At 49.3% G+C, this 20,119-nt stretch overlaps 1 protein-coding gene across 1 annotated transcript in view; it reads left to right on the plus strand.

The window, feature by feature from the left end:
• The first annotated feature begins 567 nt into the window (after nucleotides 1–567).
• Nucleotides 568–20,119, plus strand: part of Pip4k2b (phosphatidylinositol-5-phosphate 4-kinase type 2 beta) — a 31,243-nt gene continuing 11,691 nt past the window's right edge. The window contains exons 1-3 of the mRNA XM_052197908.1: nucleotides 568–837; nucleotides 13,855–13,952; nucleotides 17,161–17,257. Of these exons, the coding sequence (XP_052053868.1) occupies nucleotides 679–837; nucleotides 13,855–13,952; nucleotides 17,161–17,257 (354 nt within the window). The 5' untranslated portion in view covers nucleotides 568–678. The remainder of the gene's footprint in view (nucleotides 838–13,854; nucleotides 13,953–17,160; nucleotides 17,258–20,119) is intronic.

The raw sequence follows: 20,119 nt of genomic DNA on the forward strand, positions 1-20,119 counted from the left end.
CATGCAGTCGGCCCAGGGGAGTGGGAAGATCCATGCTTGGGTGGAGCGAGGGGGCGGTCCCTGGTTTTCTAAGCAGGACTTCCTTTTCCCTTTGCCGCGTTACTCCTCTGTCCCCCGGAGTGGGGATGGTATATTCCAGCCTCTTCTCATGCCCGCCCCTCTTCCCCTCCCGAAGCGGTGGCGCTGCCGCCATTTTAGTACTTCAGGTGGAGCCAAGCCAAACTCCGGCCTTGAGGGTGTCCGAGCAGGAAGCCCTTCTTGTGGCTTGCCTCGAAGCTGTCCATTCCCTGTCTTCCTCGTTCCCGCGCGTGAATCCTGCTGGGTTCCAATCAGGCCCGGGGAGGAGGAGTGGGCGGGGCAGCCGCAAGCGCCCGGGGGACGGGCCGTACCATTCCGACTGGGAGGGGAGAGCCGAGATCCAGTGGGCGGTGCCGCCCGGGGGCGGGGTGAGGAACGGGCTGGCCTGCTCCCCGGGGCGGGGCGGGACGGCGCAGCGAGGGCGGGGCGTGGGGCGGACGGAACCACCGGGGCGGGGTGGGGAGGTAACGGGACGGGCGCGACCATGGCTCCGTGAGGCAGCGGGGGTGGGGATCGGTTCGGGGGAGGCCTGGGGCCGCTCGCTGGTGCGCTGTCTCCGCCGCCCCCCCTTTCGCCGCCGCCGCCGCCGCCGCCCCGGGCATGTCGTCCAACTGCACCAGCACCACGGCGGTGGCGGTGGCGCCGCTCAGCGCCAGCAAAACCAAGACCAAGAAGAAGCATTTCGTGTGCCAGAAAGTGAAGCTATTCCGGGCCAGCGAGCCGATTCTCAGCGTCCTGATGTGGGGGGTGAACCACACGGTAACCAGCTTCCCCGTGCGCGCCCCCACTCCCTCTGGCCTCGCCACGCTCGCCCCGCGGGTGACGCCTGCAACCCTTCCACCGAGCCACTTGCATGCCCGCCCACCCGTGCACGCTGTCCGGCCGGGCGTGCACTCCCCGTTCGCCACGCGAGGCCTGGTGTCCCCGTGCTGTGCCGTCGCCGTCTCCCCTTCGCTCCAGCCCCTCTGGCTTCTTGCGTCCGTATGCTGGCTCCATGCAACCCCGGATCTCTGAGGGAAGGCCTGGGTGCTGCAACGACGCTGTTTCTAACCTCACCGTGTTTGTTGCACGGCTATTCCTCTTGTCCCTTATAGCTGGCTACCAGATCATTGCTCAGTTGACAGGGCCAGTGGGACTGGCTTGCCTGAGTATTCCTGTTTGTGGTCCTTTGGTTGGTGTGGCTGCTCAAAGTTTCCCATCTTCTAGGCCTCCTTACCCCTAGCTGTGGAAATCCTCTCTGGGTTTCCTTTTTTCTTCTTCTTCATGAAGACGTACCAACTGGAGAAGCAGAGACTTCTCTAAACCGCAGACACTTGACTTGGGTCCTCTTGGATGAAGGATGAGTGTGAACACAAGGCCCGAGGGAGTGTAGACTTGGTTATAGAAATAATGTATCTTCCCCGGTTCTTCTGTGATGTTTCAAAGACCTTGACTTCTTGTCTAGCTTATGGTTTTCCAGGATGTGATGATGGTGATTACTGCCCCAGATGAGTGCTCCTTTGGGTCCTGGGTGCTTTGGGATGGTGCAGCAGCCTCTGCCAAGAAGTTGGATGTGGACAGCGTAGCTGGTTGATTTTGTATGCTGTTTGTTTAGGATCTGTCTCTTTCAGAGGCATGCTTCTTGGCCTTTCACCATTTCTTTGTGAGTTCCTACACTGGGAGCAGACAGAGGAAGTGAAAAGACCTGAGGTGCTAACTTCACCAGCCACAAGTTTAGAATGGGGCGGGTGAAGGGTTGGGTCTCCTGTGGATTTCATTCTTTAGGCCCCCTGACTTTTCTAAACCCTTGAACTTGTCCACAAGACCAAACAATGGCCCGGGGCCCAGGGTCAGAAAGACTTCATTTTCTGTTGCTTTGGTAGAAGACCTAGAGGAGCCTTTGGCTAGAGGTTGAGGAGCAGCCGCCTAAGCCAGCGTGTCAGAGCTCTACGTCCCGTAGAGAAGATCGCTTGTGTATGTGAGGTCCTTGTTGGCCTCTAGTCTTGGGCAGGTTACCCTTTTCCATGTAATCCCTGCGGTTAATGAGTATCCTGGCCTAGTAGTGTGATGCCCGGACCTCTGAAGCTGCCCCAGGTCAGCAGGGAGCAGAGTTTGTTCCTCTTGCTTCCTGCTGCTTCTGGGGTCATCTGACATTTCCAGGGAAACTGGGTCAGCAAATTGTGAACCCTGCATCCCTTTCTGGGATTCACTCCTTGATTTTGTTTGACATCCTGTTTCTCACTTAGAAAGCATCCTGTCTGCAGAGAGCTGGTAAAAGAAGCCTGGAGGTGGGTAACTTCGGGTCCCTGATTTCACTCAGGAGACTGAAACCTTAGGCTCAGGGTAGCTTGCCTGTGCTTGCTGTTAAGATATTGTTCCTTGTCCAGCACCAAGAGGCTCTGTTGGTTAGTGGCGGTTCTTGAGTGACAGATCTTTTGTTCCTTTTACTCTCTCAGCCATGACCAAGGTTAGATGAGTGTATGGTCTGCTAGAGAACCTGAATATGTACTGGGAGAAAGTGTGTGTGTGTGTGTGTGTGTGTGTGCACGTGTGTGTGTGTGCATGTGTGTGTGTGTGCGTGTGTGTGTGTGTGTGTGTGTGTGTGTGTGTACGCACATGCTCGCGTGCCTGTGTGTGGACAGTGCATACTGGTTCCTGGGATTGTATATGGTATTTGGTTTTCTCATGGACAAGCAGAAGGCCTGGCATCTGATGGAAGACTCAGGGCGGCAAGAGGGCGTGGCAGTCACTGTCCCCCTTTGCTAGCTCTGAGAAGGTTCAGTGGGCTGGAGAAGCATTGACTTTAGGCAAGAGCCACGCAAATCTGAGCACAGGTGGGAGGAGGAGGTGGGGCGCCATTGCCCTGGACCGGCGAGCATCGGAGGTCAGTTAGTTGTCTTGCTTCCTTCTGGTCTACGGTAAGGTGTAAGGTGTAGGAGTGCTGTGAGATGCCTGCGCCCAGAAGGCTCTAACTTCTCGCTGGTTCTCCAGGGCATCGGCTGAGTTGCTCCTGGTGTGTCACCAGACTTTCTTGAGGTTCCCTTTCTTCAGAAACTTCCTGTTTCACCTCTTTGCCACTTAAGATTTCAGATACTCCAACCAGATCACACACACACACACACACACACACATACACACACATATACCACAAAAAAAGATTTTGGATACCACCTTTTTCTCAGCTCTTCAGGGTCTCCGTGTCTGAAGTCTTTAGTCACGTTGGTCTAGAGCTAAAATGATGTATCAGATGTGAACACACATGTCTATGACAGAAGCCAGTTGCCATCTCATGAGCTAGCTGCTTTCTTCTTAGTGAAAAAGAGAAACCTTTTTATTTTTATTTATTTATTTATTTATTTATTTATTTTATTATTATTTTGTTTGTTTTTGTTTTTTGTTTTTCAAGACAGGGTTTCTCTGTCCTGGAACTCACTCTGTAGACCAGGCTGGCTTTGAACTCAGAAATCTGCCTGCCTCTGCCTCTCAAGTGCTGGAATTACAGGTGTGCACCACCACCTCCCAGCTAGAGAAACCTTAAAAACAAAAAAAAAAGAACTGGTTAGTTTTTGCTTTAAAGGAAACATTTAAACTCACTGTAGTCACGGGAGTCCCTGGATAAGGCATTGAGCTCCTTGTGTTACTCAGTGGAGGCAAAGAGGGTGGAGAGGCTGTTAGACCCAACAGAGCAGTACTAGTGAGGAAAGAAAAAACACCCAGGCTCTTAAGCGTAGTTCAGAGGGTATGGAATTAGGGAGTAGGTTCTCTCTGAAGGAATATGGTACAGGAAGGCTGCCCTAGCTGGTGGTTGTGGGTCCCTTGAGGAACCACATAAGTGGGGAGCGTCACCAGGAAGAGTAAGTAGCAGTTGATGGTAACTCTGTATTTACTCATTTGAGAAGCCGCCAGCTCTTCCCCAGAGTGGCTGTACCATTGCACAGCTCCGCCAGCAACATGTGATGTAATCGCTCGGATCCTTGTCTGTCTACGCTCGCTCGCTGCTACTGTCTTTTTTAGCATAGGCATTCTAGTGGGTGGGAAACAATATCTCCTTGTGATTTTTGATTTGCATTTCTCTTGTAACTAAATGTTGTTAAGCATCCTTCCATATGCACTGGGCATTGTGTATTTTCTTTGGAGAATGTCTTATTAAACCCTCTGTGCGTTTTAAAAAACAAGTCGTGATTATTTGTTTGTTCGTTCGTTTTTGTGGTCCTGAGATATGGTTTTGAACCTTAGCTGGGCGGTGGTGGCGCACGCTTATGATCCCAGCACTTGGGAAGCAGAGGCAGGCAGATTTCTGAGTTCGAGATCAGCCTGGTCTACAGAGTGAGAGCCAGGACTACACAAAGAAACCCTGTCTCTCGAACCCTCCCCCAGAAAATGAACCCAGAGTCTTGTTCATTCTAGGGCACTTCTTGTTTTCTTTCCTTTCTTTTTCTTTTCTTTTCTAACTTTAAGATACAGTGTCCTAGCCTGGTGGGCCTGGTGCACGCCTGTAATCCCAGCACTCTGGGAGGCAGAGACAGGCGGATTTCTGAGTTTGAGGCCAACCTGGTCTACAGAGTGAGTTCCAGGACAGCCAGGGCTATACAGAGAAACCCTGTCTTGAAAAAAACCAAATACAACAAACAAACAAACAAAAAGATACAGTGTCCTCTCAGGCTTCTGAAGAAAACCTTCAAGCAAGGCTAGCAACCCATCAGGAGCAGTGTAGACCTGATCCCCTGGCTCGTGCTGGCCTCAAACTGTCTGTGTAGCCTAGCGTGACCTTGAACTTCTGAAACTCTTGCCTCTGCTTTCTGAGTGCCGGCTTTGCATGTGTGTATAGTTACTCTCGGTTTTTCCCCCTCCGCAGTGCTGGGTGTCAAGCCCTAGGGCCGTGGATGTCTATACCAGGCCCATTCTACACACTGAGTTACAGCCTCAGCCCCCTTCCCACTCTTTTTATTTAAATGTTGTCTGGTTAGGTTGTGGCTGTGCCGGGTGGCCTAGACTTACTCTGTATCCCAGACAGTCCCTGGTTTTGCAGTTCATCCTAAGCAGCTGGGAAATCCCCACCTCCACTGGGCCCAGTTTATTTTCTTTTGAGCCAGGAGCTCACTGTCTGGCATGTTGTCTTCCTGCTTCTTCCTCTCCAGTGCGGAAGTGTGAGCCACCGTGCCCAGCCTGGTTTCTTACTCAGCTTCCTCGGCCTCTGTATTATTTATGCTCATGGCGCCTGGAATTAATCGTGTGGATAATCCAAAAACCATTTATGTGAGGAGATGCAACGGACTTGCCTTCCAGTGTGGTGTGCTCAGCCTGGCATTCAAGCGGGTCTGTGTCCCATGATGCACTGGTTGCTTTGACAGAGGAAGAGACGGGCTCAGGACCGTGTGGATAATAAAGCAAGCGCACACCTCCTGGGGCCTCTTCTGTCACAAAACTTTAAGTTCCCTCTGTCTACCAAGTAAAATTTATTTTTCTCTTTCTGGGAGGCTTCAGAGCAGGCCACAGCCTCAACAGCTAATCCTAACCTTTCCTCTCTTCCAGACGGGGAGGTATTGGCGCAGTTACAGGTCTTGCTTGTTCCCCCTGGGTTTATCTTTCTGTTCACCTTCATCCTTCAGACCCCCAACTCCCTCCTACCCCCCCAACCCCTTGCTCATTTATCAGCTTAACATTTATCGAGCAATTTTTTGGTTCCCCTCATGTGCTAAGGGTTCTCAGCCAAGTGGAGAAATCAAACGTGTAAAGAAATCATTACCTGGCCTATGAGGCGGCTCTGTTGCAGATGGAGGCATCTGCTACCCGGCCGGACCATATGCATTCAGCTCCCAGGACTCATGTAGTGGGGGAAAGAGAAAACTGGCGCCTGTTGGCTGTCCTCTGACTTACACACGTGTGCCTTGGGACCCATGATAAACAAACAAACAATGAAGTCACCTTGGATGTGATACACATTCCCTGCATCTGTAAAGTTGCGACTTGTTTTTCTTTTATGTGTATGGTGTTTTGCCTGTATGTAGTGCCTGGAGAGGCCAGGAGAGGGCGCTCTGGAATTGAAGTTACAGACTTCGAGTGCTGGGAACGGAACCTGAGTCCCCTGTAAGAGCAACAAGGGCTTTTAACCACGGAACCATCTCTCTAACCCTGTCTCCTCACCATCTTTGTTGGTCTGCTCTACCATCTGAACTGTTCAGTGGGCCCGTAAAGGATCGTCCTGCACACTCACCCAGGGAATACATACACCCCAAATAAATAAATGGGGGAAAATAACATAGAAAAGAAAATTCATTAAATACATTGACATTACAGTCTTACAAAGCACCAACCTGGGATTTAGCCAATACAAGCAACTGTTATTTTAATCAGTTAGTCTTTGGACTTGTGCTGGGTATTGAACTCAGAACCTTGGTATTCTGGGCAAGTGCTCTAATTCAGAGCTACATTCCCAGCTTCTTCATTTTCTTGTATTTATTTATTTATTTTAAAGATTTGTTCATTATGTATAGTGTTTTGCCTGCATTATGCCTGCAGGCCAGAAGAGGGCACCATATCTCATTATAGACGGTTATGATGTTGCTGGGAATTGAACTCAGGACCTCTGGAAGAGCAGCCAGTACTCTTAACCACTGAGCCATTTGTTCAGCCTTGCTTGTTTGTTTGTTTGTTTTAAAAACCTGGCTATCCTGACACCTCAGATTCTCTTCATTTTATTTTTTTGAAAAAATTATAATTCTTTTTAAAAAAAAGATTCATTTATTTTATATATATGAGTACACTGTAGCTACACAGATGGTTGTGAGCCTTCATGTGGTAGCTGGGAACTGAACTCAGGATCTCTGCCTGCTCTGGCACTACTCGCTCCGGCTCAAAGATTTATTTATTATTATATGTAAGTACACTGCCGCTGTCTTCAGACACTCCAGAAGAGGGCTTCGGATCCCGTTACGGATGGTTGTGAGCCACCATGTGGTTGCTGGGATTTGAACTCAGGACCTCTTAACTGCTGAGCCATCTCTCCAGCCTTTCATTTGATTCTTCTTCTTTTTTTTTGGGGGGGGGGGACAGGGTTTCTCCCTGTAGACCTGGCTGTCCTGGAATTCACTCTGTAGACCAGGCTGGCCTCGAACTCAGAAATCTACCTGCCGCTGTCTCCTAAGTGCTGTGTTTAAAGGCATGCACCACCACCACTCAGCCTTTCATTTGATTCTAAAACATTAATTAATATATTTATTTATGATCCTGTGTGTATGGTCTTGTGTGTGGAGGTTAGAGGACAACTTTTAGGAGTCCGTTTTTCCATCCACCACAAGGGTTCTTGGGATGGAACTCAGGTCGGCATCGGGCTTGGAAGCAGATGTCCACCTGCAGTCCACCCACTTCCCACGCCTCGTTTTCAACTCTTTAAGACACTTCTTTTCCTTTCTTCCTTCCTTCCTTTTTTTTTTTTTTTTTTGTTTTGATTTTTTTGTTTGTTTGTTTTGGTTTTGTTTGAGACAGGGTTTCCCTGTGTAGCCCTGGCTGTCATGGAACTCACTCTGTAGACCAGGCTGGCCTGGAACTCACAGAGCTCTGTCTGTGGCCTGAGGGCTGAGATTAGAGACCTGTTTTTCAGAACTGCCAATGGGAGCCCACTGCAGGCTGGTCTCGAACTCGTGATCCCTCCAGTTTCAGTCTTCTAAATGGCTAGATCTTCTATAGGCCTATACCACCAGGCCCAGTTAGTTGTTATTTATTAATTAATATTCATGGCATGCTGGATCATTTACTTGTCTCTGCTGTATCCCCGCCCCCCAACCCTTCACCTCCAGCTTGTATCCTCCCCTGCACGCGTTCTTTCTGCTCTGGAAACACACACAGTCTTGCGCAACCGAGGCTTGGCTCTGGCTATCCCTACCGTTTGGAATTCCCTTCCTCTGTATTTTTGGAGGACCATCCCAGACCGTTTTCAGAGGCCTTTCTCCGACGCTTGCCCTAGCCGCCGGCGCTCTCTTTCTTTCTCACTGCCGCCGGACAGAGTTAGCTGCCCCTCAGTGTGCTATTTCAGCTCCTCCCATTCTATGCAACACAGTTCCAGCGTTCATCACATTGCTTACAAACGCTCTCTCTTCCCGGCTCCTGGCTCTCTTCGCAGCCAAATGGAAAAGATGTCTTTCTGTTTGTATATCCCGAGCTTCTGGCACACTCCTGGCCTAAAGTCAGTCGAGTTTGGCAGAGGCTAAGCCAGATCGGGGAAAGGGATTGGATGCCAGGCTAAGGAGTTAAAACTTTGCCCTGGGGTGGATGAGGAAGGAACCATGGGAGATTTTTAAGCAGAGATGTAACGTGATCTTGTTGTAGAGTCTTCCAGTGTCAAGTGTTCTTGGCTATGCTGGGAGAGGCTCAGGTCCCCGTCTCTAACCTGATGGACCTGTCTGCCCTTAGGACCTCTGCTCGTGTCTCTCCGTGTTCCCACTTGACTGTGTGCTCCCTGAGAGTCCATGTGTGGGTTTTGTTTTGTGATCCCCAGAAGAGCGGGAGTGTCTTATTTCTTTTGTGTATACAACATCTCCCTTCCCCCCTCCTCCCACACATATACCCAACATAGAAAGACGCATATAGTAGCTATTTCAATACGTACTGTTCAACTGAAATCGAATCGAGCTCTCTGGGGATATAAAATTTAGTACAGCTAAGGGGAAAAGTACTTCTGGTCTCCGAGTGAGTAACCCTCAGTATCGTGGCTCCACGGAACCAAAGGTGAGATACAGTTGTTCGCTATTGTACTATCTGAGCTTAAAAGTTCTGTTATTATGTGGTAGACTCAATAATAAGGATGGAATTGAAACCCTGATAGCCAGCTTACAACCACTTAAGCCACGTTACAGGAAGAGCTACACCTAGGGCTGGAGAGATGGATGGCTCAGTAGTTAAGAACACTTGCTGCTCTCCCAGAGGACCAGAGTTCAGTTCTGAGCTCCATGTCTGAGGACTCACAACCTCCTGTAACTCCAGCCAAGTGCATCCAACTTCCTTTTCTAGCCTCTGGAGGCGCCCACGTGCATGTGGTAATCATGCACTTACACAAGAGCACACACACATAGAAATAAAAATAGGTGTTCAAAAAGAAGTGTGCACTGCTCTTGCAGGGTCCCGGGTTCTGAATTCCATCTCCAGCTCTCAGGATGAGTCATAGCTCCAGCTACCCTGTTCTAGCCTCTACTACTATATAATGAGGTACCTACACTCATTCTATACACACCTACATGCACAGACATAGACATGAATGCATAATTAAAAATAAAGCTTTGCGGCTGGAGAGATGGCTCAGCAGTTAAGAATACTGGCTGCTCTCCCAGAGATCCTGAGTTCAATTCCCAGCAACCACATGGTGGTTCACAACCATCTCTTAGTGGGATCTGACGCCCTCTTCTGGTGTGACTGAAGGGAGTGACTATGTACTTATATACATGAAATAAATACATAAAGCTTTAAAAAAAAAGATTCATGGAATTTATGAGTAAAACATTCCTTAGTAGCCGGGCGCTGGTGGTGCACACCTGTAATCCCAGCACTCTGGGAGGCAGAGGCAGGCGGATTTCTGAGTTCAAGGCCAGCCTGGTCTATACAGTGAGTTCCAGGATAGCCAGGGCTATACAGAGAAACCCTGTCTCAGAAAAACCAAATCCAAAAAAAACAAAAAACAAAAAACAAAAACAAACAAACAAAAAAAACATTCCTTAGTAGTTCCTCTTAGAATAATTCAGTCTGCAGGACAGCCAGGGCTATACAGAGAAACCCTGTCTCAAAAAAACCAAATCCAATAATAATAATAATAATAATAATAATAATAATAATAATTCAGTCTGGTCCCATAAGAATAATCAATTGTGCCAGGCGGTACCGGCAAATGCCTTTAATCCCAGCACTCTGGGAGGCAGAGGCAGTTGGATTTCTGAGTTCAAGGCCAGCCTGGTCTACAGAGTGAGTTCCAGGACAGCTATACAGAGAAACCCTGTCTCGAAAAACCAAAATAAATAAATAAATAAAAGAAAGAAAGAAATCTAAAAAAAAGTCTTAAAAAAGAAAAGATCAATAGAAAAGCAAACAACAACAACAATATAATCATGGTTAATATACAGTCTTCTAGTTCCAAAAGTACCAAGCCCTGGTCTTAGCACCAAGTAGTGTCTTGTGTTAGTCCAGAGTCAGTTTGTAGCAGGGTCTGTGATGCTGGAGGGTAAACTGTTCTCGGAGCCAATGGAATGTTCCTCCTGTTGGAGGGATGACCTGGGAAAGCCAGCCTGGCGCTCAGCGTGGCGCATGCAGGCGACCCAGGCAGAGAGAAGCAGAGGGGCACTAGGAGCTCATGTTTGGGGGCCAGCCTGGTCTACATATCAGATGCCAGGAGGACTACGTAGGAAAGGTTCTGTCTCAGACGAGGGAAGAAAAGGAAGGCTGGAATTGTCGAAGAGCCCTGCACTGCATTTCCTGTCTTGCCTCTTGGTTTTTTATGAGCTTTGCCTTATGTGTTTATGTTTGTTTCATGAGGCTAGAGCCTCACCTCCCTGGCTGGCCTGGAACCGGCTGTGTAGACCAGGCTGGTCTCCAACTCAGATCTGCCTGCCTCTGCGTCCCAAGCGTTGGAATTACAGGCGGCTTCCCCTTTGATTTTGATGTTTGCTTGTGATAGTCGTCTGTCTCACAGTCTCACTCCCCCTCCGGTCTCTGCCTCTGTCTCCTGCCTGCCAGGTGCTGCGGCGTGTCCCCGCCCACCCACTCTTATCTTTCAGCCGGGATCTTTCTGCAGATCCCAGGCTGGCTTTAAACTCAGCTGTCTGAGCGTCTGTTTCTCCTTTAACTTTGAGAGTGAGGCTTGGAATGCCAAGCAGAGGGAGTGGGGTAGCCATGGGCTGTCTGGGATGGCGGAGGAGCAGGGAAACGGACCGTTTCCACCGCACGCCCGGATTTGACAGTCAGGTTCTCTCTCGAGCATCAGCCACGCAGCTGTTCTTTTGACGAGTGGAAGGTGAAGCCAGCGAAGGGCATCACAGAGGAGGATTCTGGGAATTACAGAATCGCCTTCGTCAAAGAAAACTGCACATACAAGAAACCCCAGGAATCTTTAATGAAGTGTACTGACTTTCGATGAAAAGTATGTGCTCACGTAACCAAACATCATAGGCTTTTTCTATTTTGTATTTATTTTTGCAGTGCTAGGATTGAACCCAGGGCCTTATGCATGCTAGTCAAGCGCTCTGCCTTGGAGCTGCCTGCCCACCCAGCCCTTTGTGCTTTGTTTTAGTGTAGCCAGTCTCGCGTAGCTCAGTCGGCCTTGAACTCTTGATTTTCCTCCAAATACTGGGGTTGCTGGCAGGTGCCACCGCCCCTGCCACGACTCCTGGTCTTCCATTATTTTTATCGCCCTGGGACTTGCTGCTTCTTTTTCTTTTTTCTTTCTTTCTTTCTTTCTTTCTTTCTTTCTTTCTTTCTTTCTTTCTTTCTTTCTTTCTTTCTTTCTTTTCTTCTTTCTTTCTTTCTTTCTTCCTTCCTTCCTTCTTTCTTTCTTTTCTTCTTTCTTTCTTTCTTTCTTTCTTTCTTTCTTTCCTTCCTTCTTTCTTTCTTTCTTTTCTTCTTTCTTTCTTTCTTTCTTTCTTTCTTTCTTTCTTTCTTTCTGTCTGTCTGTCTGTCTGTCTGTCTGTCTTGACTGGGTCTTTCCACATAGCTCTGGCTCTCCTGAAACTTGCTGTGTAGATCAGGCTGGTCTAGAATTCACAGAGCTCCACTTCCCTAAGCTTCCGTGGTGCTGGGATTGTTTTAAAGGTGGGGAGGGCAGGTCTGCTCAGTCCCTGTAACTCCTGGCCAGCCGCAGCCCACACAGACTGTGGTGTGGGATTTCTGTGTTTAGAGCCCTGTTCTAGAGTTTCATGTAAATGCAGTTACCTGGGGTGTGCTTTTCCATCTGTTCCTTTCAAGGTTTTGGTTTTGCCAGCTATTTGTTGATTAGCTCCCTCATCGCATGCTCTCTCTCTCTCTCTTTCTCTCTCTCTCTCTCTCACCATACACACACACTCCATAAGTGCATTGGGCTTTTCACCAACTCTGGGAAAGTGGTTCACTGGCACAATGAACTTGAAACTTACTCCATCATCTGACATCTCTAAGTAAAAAAGACTTAGAAGATAAAAGGAGCAGCAAATTAAATGCCGGTTCCCCCATTTGTACTCTTGATGGAGTCCTAATGACTGTAGGATACCCCTTCCTGCCACATGGGGCCCCGAGGAGATAATAGCGGGTCTGCGAAGAGAGTATCTGGGAGACAGAGGCTGTGCCCTTCACCCCAGCCCATTAAGTCATGACTTAGGTTTCCTCTGTAAACCCTGAATGCATTAGTGGCGACCGGGTTGAGGGTTAAATGTCAAATACTCTGCTGTGATGGGGGAGGACATCTGTGGCGAATTAGACCACTAATTGACTAAACAAGATGGGGAAGTGCAGGAGCCGCTTTCGGTGCGACACCAGTGGGGAGCCAGCTCCCTGGTCCAGGCCTTGTGTGCCTGCGTGTGCATCCGTGAGTGGGTGGGTGCGTGTGTGCGTGGGTTGGTTTGCGCTAGGGCAAGGCATCTTCCCCCAGTTCAGCATAAGCAGGTTGTTGCATGGTAAAATGGTCCAGCTTTTCTCATCCTCATGGGGTCAAAATGAATCAGGGCCCAGGTGTTTAACTCCTCTGCTCACTTTATCCCCACCTCTCTCCCTCCCTCCCTCCGTCCACCTATCTATCTACCTACCTAACCATCCACCCCTCTCTCTATATCCATCCATCCATCCACCTATCCATCCATCTATCCATCATCCATCCACCCACCTAACCATCCATCTATATATCCATCCATCTATCTATCTATCTATCTATCCATCCATCCACCTAACCATCCATCCATATATCTATCTATCCATATATCTATCTATCCATATATATCCATATATATATATATATATATCCAGCCAGCCACCTAACCATCTATCCATCTCTCTATATATATCCATCCATCCATCCATCTCTCTCTCTATATATATATCCATCCATCCATCCATCCATCCGTCTCTATTTTGAGTCATGGCTTTATTCTGGAGCTCTGTAAATCAGGCTGGTCCTGAATTCACAGAGATCCTGCCTATATCTGACTCTAGAGTGCTGAGATTAAAGGCATGCAACACCACACCCCATGACTTCAGATTTAATCCTTGGGGGATACAAGTTCCACCCACTCAGTTCCACCCAGCTTTTTTCTTGCCATGAGCTAATTTCTCAAATGACCCTCACTGTATTTGTATTAAGATAACCAAAGGCTTCCCTTAGTATGCACTGAGGTTGTAGGGCATTTATTTGTTAAATGCCTTTACTTCTGTTGACAAATATTTTTTGAGTAACTGTTGTGTCCAAAAGCACCATCATGGAGTCCCCAAAGGTCAAGTAGGCGGTCATCACTAAGCACAGTCAGTAGGATGGCCCGGCATGTGCAAAGTGCTGGATTCCATCCCCAGCATTGGAAAGAAGAGAAAGATCAGCCACGTGGCATGTGGACTGAAGTCCGGCAGGCCCACCAGGTTTATCGGCATTAACTGAAATACAGAAAGCCTCAGGGAACAGGCGCTTTTTGAACTCTTCCTTATCAGGAAGAGGAGACTCGGACAGGTGGAGGTGAGTCTGAGAAGAGCAGCAGCAGACAGGGAGAGACTCTGGACAGGGATGCCTTCCATACCCAGACGGAAGCCAGATGTCTCCAAGCCGGGGCCTCCTGGCTAAGACTCGCCTTTACCTTTGCTTTGCAGATCAATGAGCTGAGCAACGTTCCTGTCCCTGTCATGCTAATGCCCGATGACTTCAAAGCGTATAGCAAGATCAAGGTGGACAATCATCTCTTCAATAAGTAAGTGGTCTCCTGGGGAGTGTCTGTGTCTGTGTGTGTGTGTGTGGGGGGGGGGTTAAGGTTTGTGGAAAATCCTTTCCTTCCTTAAAACTCCTGGCATTGTTTCACAACTACACTTGTTGGCAGAGTTGACCAAGGGGCCTGGAAGATGCATTTCCCCATGCCCGGCTACCTTCCGTCTCAGCCTACCTCCAGTGCCCCTTGGGGTGTGTGGCCGGGCGCCCCAGGTGATTCACCCAGGACCAGCTCCAGAGAAGTGAGCTGCTGGGAGCTGAGGTAGCTCTAGTGTGCTGCGGCAGCGGGGGGGCCTGTCTTCCTCTCAGTTACTGGGCTTGGTCCTGGTCTGGATGTGGGATAGGATAAACCGCAGGCTGAGCTTGGTGCTCGTCATCACTACCCACACAACTCTTCTCACTGGTGACTTGGTGGCCTTTTGGACGTCAGACCACTACTAGAAGTTGTCTCCATATTTTTGGAGATCTCCCCGTGATCATCTCTTACCTCTTGAGGATTTTCTCTAAGCCATCTGTTTGTCTGTTGAAACAGGATTTGACTTTGTAGGGTGACATGGGGCTCACTGTGTAGACCAGGTTAGCCTCGAATTTCAGTGAACTCCCGCCTCTGCCCTATTAGCTCAGGGATTACAGGTATATAGCTGGGATTCAGAGCGGCCTGAATCCCACTGTGTGGACAAGGTTGGCCTCAAACTTCTGGCAGTCTCCTGCCTCAACCTCCTGAATGCTAGGATTATAAATGTGGCAGATACACCTGCCTTCTAAGTCTTTTCTTGTTATTGCCGCCATTGCGGCTTTGAGAATCTCCTGTAGCCTAAGTTGGATCTCAGTGTGGTGCCTTGACCTTTTCACAGCCCACTTGCCTCCACCTCTGGGTGTCGGAGTTCCAGGCCTCCACCTGCTCCTGCCTAATAAGCCTTCCTTGTAGCCTTAGTTTTACACTTCACCATGGGCCACACCGGAAGCCTTTTGGCACACCCACCATGCTCCATGGCGCATGCTCCACGGCGCATGCTCCTGCTGCGCATGCTCCTGCTGCGCATGCTCCTGCTGCGCATGCTCCTGCTGCGCATGCTCCTGCTGCGCATGCTCCTGCTGCGCATGCTCCTGCTGCGCATGCTCCACGGCGCATGCTCCTGCCCTCCGTCGTCCTTGCTCGCCAGCTGGGCAGTGACCCTCATCATTTTCAGACCGTCAGTCCAGAGGAAAAGCTTGGTTTCAGAGTATCTCCTGGTAGCCTTTCTCTGCTGCAGTAGGTAGGGACATCTTGTTCTAGAAGCCGTCTGAGTACAGAATAACCACCTCACAAGTGTCCTCCCAAGGAATGGCAGCAGGTCCCGTTTCAACAAACAAAAATTGGCTTAGCGTAGGTCCTCCATGGTGCTAGGTAAGAGAGAACCGCAGGAAGGTCTCCAAAGACGTTGAGACAACTTCTAGACATTGGTCTGACGTCCAAAAACCACAAAGTCACCAGTGCGAAGTTTAGGTAGTGACCTTGAGTATCAAGCTCTGCCTGCAGGCACTGCAGTTTGAGAGGTTAGGGCTCCTGGTCAACATCACATGCCTCCCATCCGGGGTTTCCCTTCCCACGAGCACCCTGGTCCAGAGCAGAGCCCCCAGGTGCATAACTATCTTTCATCTTTGCTTCTGATCATCTCAGTAGTTCCAAGTGTAATGTGCAATAGACAACAGAGTGTAGGGAGGCTGGGGAGAGACCGTTTATTTTGATTATGGCATTATGGTATAGTCAGAGGGCCTCAGTCCAGAAGGGAGTCCTTCTGCAGACTTAACATGGAGTCTGTGGGGAAGAGCCTTGGTTCTGGATGGCTTCTCTCTGTCTAGGAGTCTGGGATTGACTGAGAAGTAACATGGCTGTGTAAAGATGTGATTCCAGGGCTGGCGTGTAACTTGGTGGTAGAATTCTTGCCTTGTGTGTGTGTATGTTGGGGGGGGGGGGCTTGGGCTTGATCCCTAGGACCACAAAAAGCACAAACAAAGTAAAAAAACCTACATTCCTAGTCAGCTGACTCAAGACCGCTTCCATCCAAACCGGGTGTGTGTGTGTGTGTGTGTGTGTGTGTTTGGGGTGTGGGCGCCGGGATGCTCTGGACGGTAGGAGGTAGTTCAGGTTGGACTTGAACTCTCAGCGCTCCTACTATAGCCCCCCCACCCCCCCACAGAACTGCTGGCACTGCGTGTGAACGCTTGGGTCAAGCGACCTTTATCTTCCAGGCAGGGCTCCATGGACATAACTGTCCTCGGGATGTTTCCATGGCACTAGCTCAGAGAAAATGGCCTTCCAATGAGAAAGATCTTTTTAGACACAGTCGTTCCAGCATGGACTGGGTCTCACCTCCCAGGTTGTACACTTTTTAAGGACTGCATACAAACAAATAAACAAAGACTTCTGAATTACAAGTTAGATGAAATTCTTGCAGAGATGAGGTGTAAAGTTCTACCTGCCTAGAATCACCTACAGTGTTTGTTGAAAATGCAGATTTTGCCAGATGTGGTAGTATTCTTTTTTTTTTTTTTTGTAAGATTTATTTATTGGGGCTGGAGAGATGGCTCAGTGGTTAAGAGCACTGAATTTCCAGCAACCACATGGTGGCTCACAACCATCTGTAATGAGATCTGATGCCCTCTTCTGGTATCTGAAGACAGAAACAGTGTACTCACATATAATAAATAAATAAATAAATAAATCTTTTTAAAAAAGATTTATATATTTATTTCATGTATGTGGGTATACTGTTGCTGTCTTCAAACACACCAGAAGATGGCATTGGATAACCGTTACAGATGGTTGTGAGCCACCATGGAGTTACTGGGAATTGAACTCAGGATCTCTGAAAGAGCAGTCAGTGCTCTTAACTGCTGAGCCATCTCTTCAGCCTGGTACATTCTTTTAATGCCAGCATTTGGGTCGCAGAGGCTGGCAGAGGGTGAGTTCAAGGCCAGCCTGGTTTACAGAGTGAGACTTCAAAAACAAGCAAATAAAAAGAAAGGAAGGCAGACAGACAGAGCAAATAAAAAGAAAGGAAGGCAGACAGACAGACAGGCAGACAGACAGACAGAAAAGAAAATGCAGATTTTGAGACTCACTTTGAGAATTTCTCCAGGCCACACTTTGAAGGGGCTGGTGTCGCTCAAGCTGTGTGAGGCTTCACAAAGCCTGTGTCTGCTTTCTCCAGGGAAAACCTCCCCAGCCGCTTCAAGTTCAAGGAGTACTGCCCCATGGTGTTCCGGAACCTCAGGGAGAGGTTTGGCATAGATGACCAGGATTACCAGGTACGGAGCTGAGCTGCCTTGGTACACAGCAGGATTCAGGGTTGGCAGGGTTAGGAAGCCACAAGACAGGCAGGGGGCAGAGTGTCATCTGTCCCTGGGCTACAGCATCTCCCTGTCTGAGCTCACACCCAGTACCTGCAGACCAGGACTGCTAAGCCTTTAGGAGCCTCAGAGGATGCTCCTGCCCTGGGAAGAGTGAGGGAAAGATCTGTGTAGGAGCTGCTTCATTTCAGTCTGACAGTCCCAATCTTGGCTGAAGAACCCTCTCCTTGGTCGTTTGACTGAGATAGAGCGCACAGCAATGAGGCCTGTCAAAAGCAGGTAAGACAGATCAGCAAAGAAAGGCATCAAGGGTAACATGACCTACAGGAGGTAACATCCTCCTGCCAAGTATGGGCGCCACCTCCTGAGCATGCCGCCTGTCCTGGGGGGCGGGATGGGGCCTGGCCACTGCTGCCTTCAGAGCATGGGGTTGGCCTATCCTATGGGGATAAAGTCAAGTCTGACTCTGCGCTGTGGCTCTGCGCCATCTCCCCCTTGCACGCGGAGCTCCCTCTTTCCTAGCACACAGCCTGCTAGTGAAGGTGGCAGGGATTTCCTTTGTCCTTAAGCAGCCGACCCATAGCTTACTTTTTCAGTCACCTGTGCTGATACCACAAACACAAGTGTATCAAAAAGGAGCAAAAGCAAGTGCCTGAACCCCAGAAAGCACTGTTGCGAACCTGCTAGTGGTCACCGGAATGGGATGGCTCTGGGGACAAGAGCCTTCCCCTCCCCTCCCCCCACTCTGGAGGACATGCAGGCAGCTGTAAGTATCCTGAGGAAGGAGGGGAGAGCAGACACCAGAGAGAAAGCTCACCCACGGCTGAGAAGCCCTGAGGTCCCTCCAGCCCCTCTGCTGGGACCAACCCCTGCACTCAGCCATAACCTGAACGGAATCTGCTTTTCTGAAAATATCTTGTCATTTCTGCCACCCCAAGTTGCTTGGCTCTGTTCCTTCCACTGTGGTTTGTCCCCTGTCCCTGGGCTGGCTTACCACATCCTCTCGGTGTCTGCAGCGTGCCTCTAATAGCCTTTTGGACACATGACTGTGCTCAGGGCTGAAATGAGGGCAGCAAGGCTGCTCTCAGGAGGGGACGCTTCGCTCCTGCCTTCCCAGTGCTCCAGAGTCTCCGCTGCTGCTGCCCATGAGGCCACAGGCCTGCGTATCTCCACCTGCCTTACTGCCACACGGCTGGCCCAGGAGAGAGGACAGCTGGTTGACACAGCCTTCTCACCTTCTTTTGGTCTGGGGACACATAGGACATGCTTCTTCTTCTTCTTTTTCTTTTCTTTTTTTTTTTTTATATATGTAAGTACACTGTAGCTGTCCTCGGACACACCAGAAGAGAGTGTCAGATCTCATTACAGATGGTTGTGAGCCACCATGTGGTTGCTGGGATTTGAACTCAGGACCTTCGGAAGAGCAGTCTGTGCTCTTAACTGCTGAGCCATCTCACCAGCCCCAGGACATGCTTCTTTAATTTAGCACCCTTGCTACAAAATGTCAGCACTCTCAACCTCTTGCTATTGCTGCCCCTGTGAAGACAGTGGTGGTTCTCCACAGGGTTGTTGTTGTTGTTGTTGTTGTAGTTGTTGTTCAGTTGCCTTTTGAGTTTGTTATGGGGCTCTCTCTGACTGTTCAGGAACCTGCTATGTAGACTAGGCTAGCCTTGAATTCACAGAGATCCACAAGGCTCTACCTACTGAGGACTGAGATTCAAGATGTGTGTCATCAAACATGGCTTTTTTATTTAAGATTCATTTTATTTATTTGTTTGTGTGTTTGTTTGTTTTTGGTTTTTTTGAATTTGGTTTTTTAGAGAGAGGTTTCTCTGTATAGCCCTGGCTGTCCTGGAACTCACTCTGTAGACCAGGCTGGCCTCGAACTCAGAAATCCCCCTGCCTCTGCCTCCCAGAGTGCTGGGATTACAGGCATGTGCCACCACCGCCCGGCTCATTTTATTTTTAATTCCGGGTGTGTCTGTGTGTATGTATGAGTGAGCACCATGGCTGTCGGGCCCCCTGGAGTAGGTAGGAGTTACTGTTAAGTTGCTGGGCATAGATGTTTTAAACCGCTGAGTCACCTCCAGCCCCTTCAGACGGCTTTGTGAGGTTGTATTAAGTGATCAAGAAGGGCTTCATAAGATTAGGAAAGGTTGGGCAAAGAACCTCGCTGTGAGCAGGTCCCGACAGGTATGTTTTTAGTAACCTAGGCAGCAGGGATCACCCCTGACTCTTACCTCCTGAAGTCCACGTGTCCTTGTCTGTAGACATGTCCCACCCTCTCTGGGTGTCTCTGTCTGAGCTTAGTGGGGGACAGAGGACCAGAGACAGAAGCACAGGCTCCTTGGCTTGCCCTCTGATATGAGGGAGGCCCACCTGAGGGAGGCACTGGCACGAGAGATGTCATCATCCTTTCAAGCGATAGGATCAATACTTAGAAAAGAGGCATACGTACTCAGGGCTCCCTGAGGATGGACCAAGAGACTCAGTGGTCCTCTTGGTCCATCTCCTGTGTTCCAAGTGGCGGAACTTAAACAGCTCACTTGAGGCCATGCTGCTTGTGAGGGTCAAGATCAGAACTCAGTCACCTCACACTGAGGCAGCTCTGGTTTTTAGAGCAGCTCTCTGTGAACAGACATGTCACACATCAAACACACAGCCTCATCTGAGATCAAAAGTAGGAGCAACTCTGATTATCTGGACAAGAATTTTAGCGAGGGATATGAACACCCTAAGAGAAAAGGGGTTTGGAGAGGTCCGCCCTGGGCACCTCTGTCTTGGTGTTTGTCAGTCTATAGACGTTCTGAGTTGACCAGA

This window comes from Apodemus sylvaticus, chromosome 10, assembly GCF_947179515.1.
Source record: "Apodemus sylvaticus chromosome 10, mApoSyl1.1, whole genome shotgun sequence".
In the NCBI taxonomy this organism is placed as follows: domain Eukaryota; kingdom Metazoa; phylum Chordata; class Mammalia; order Rodentia; family Muridae; genus Apodemus; species Apodemus sylvaticus.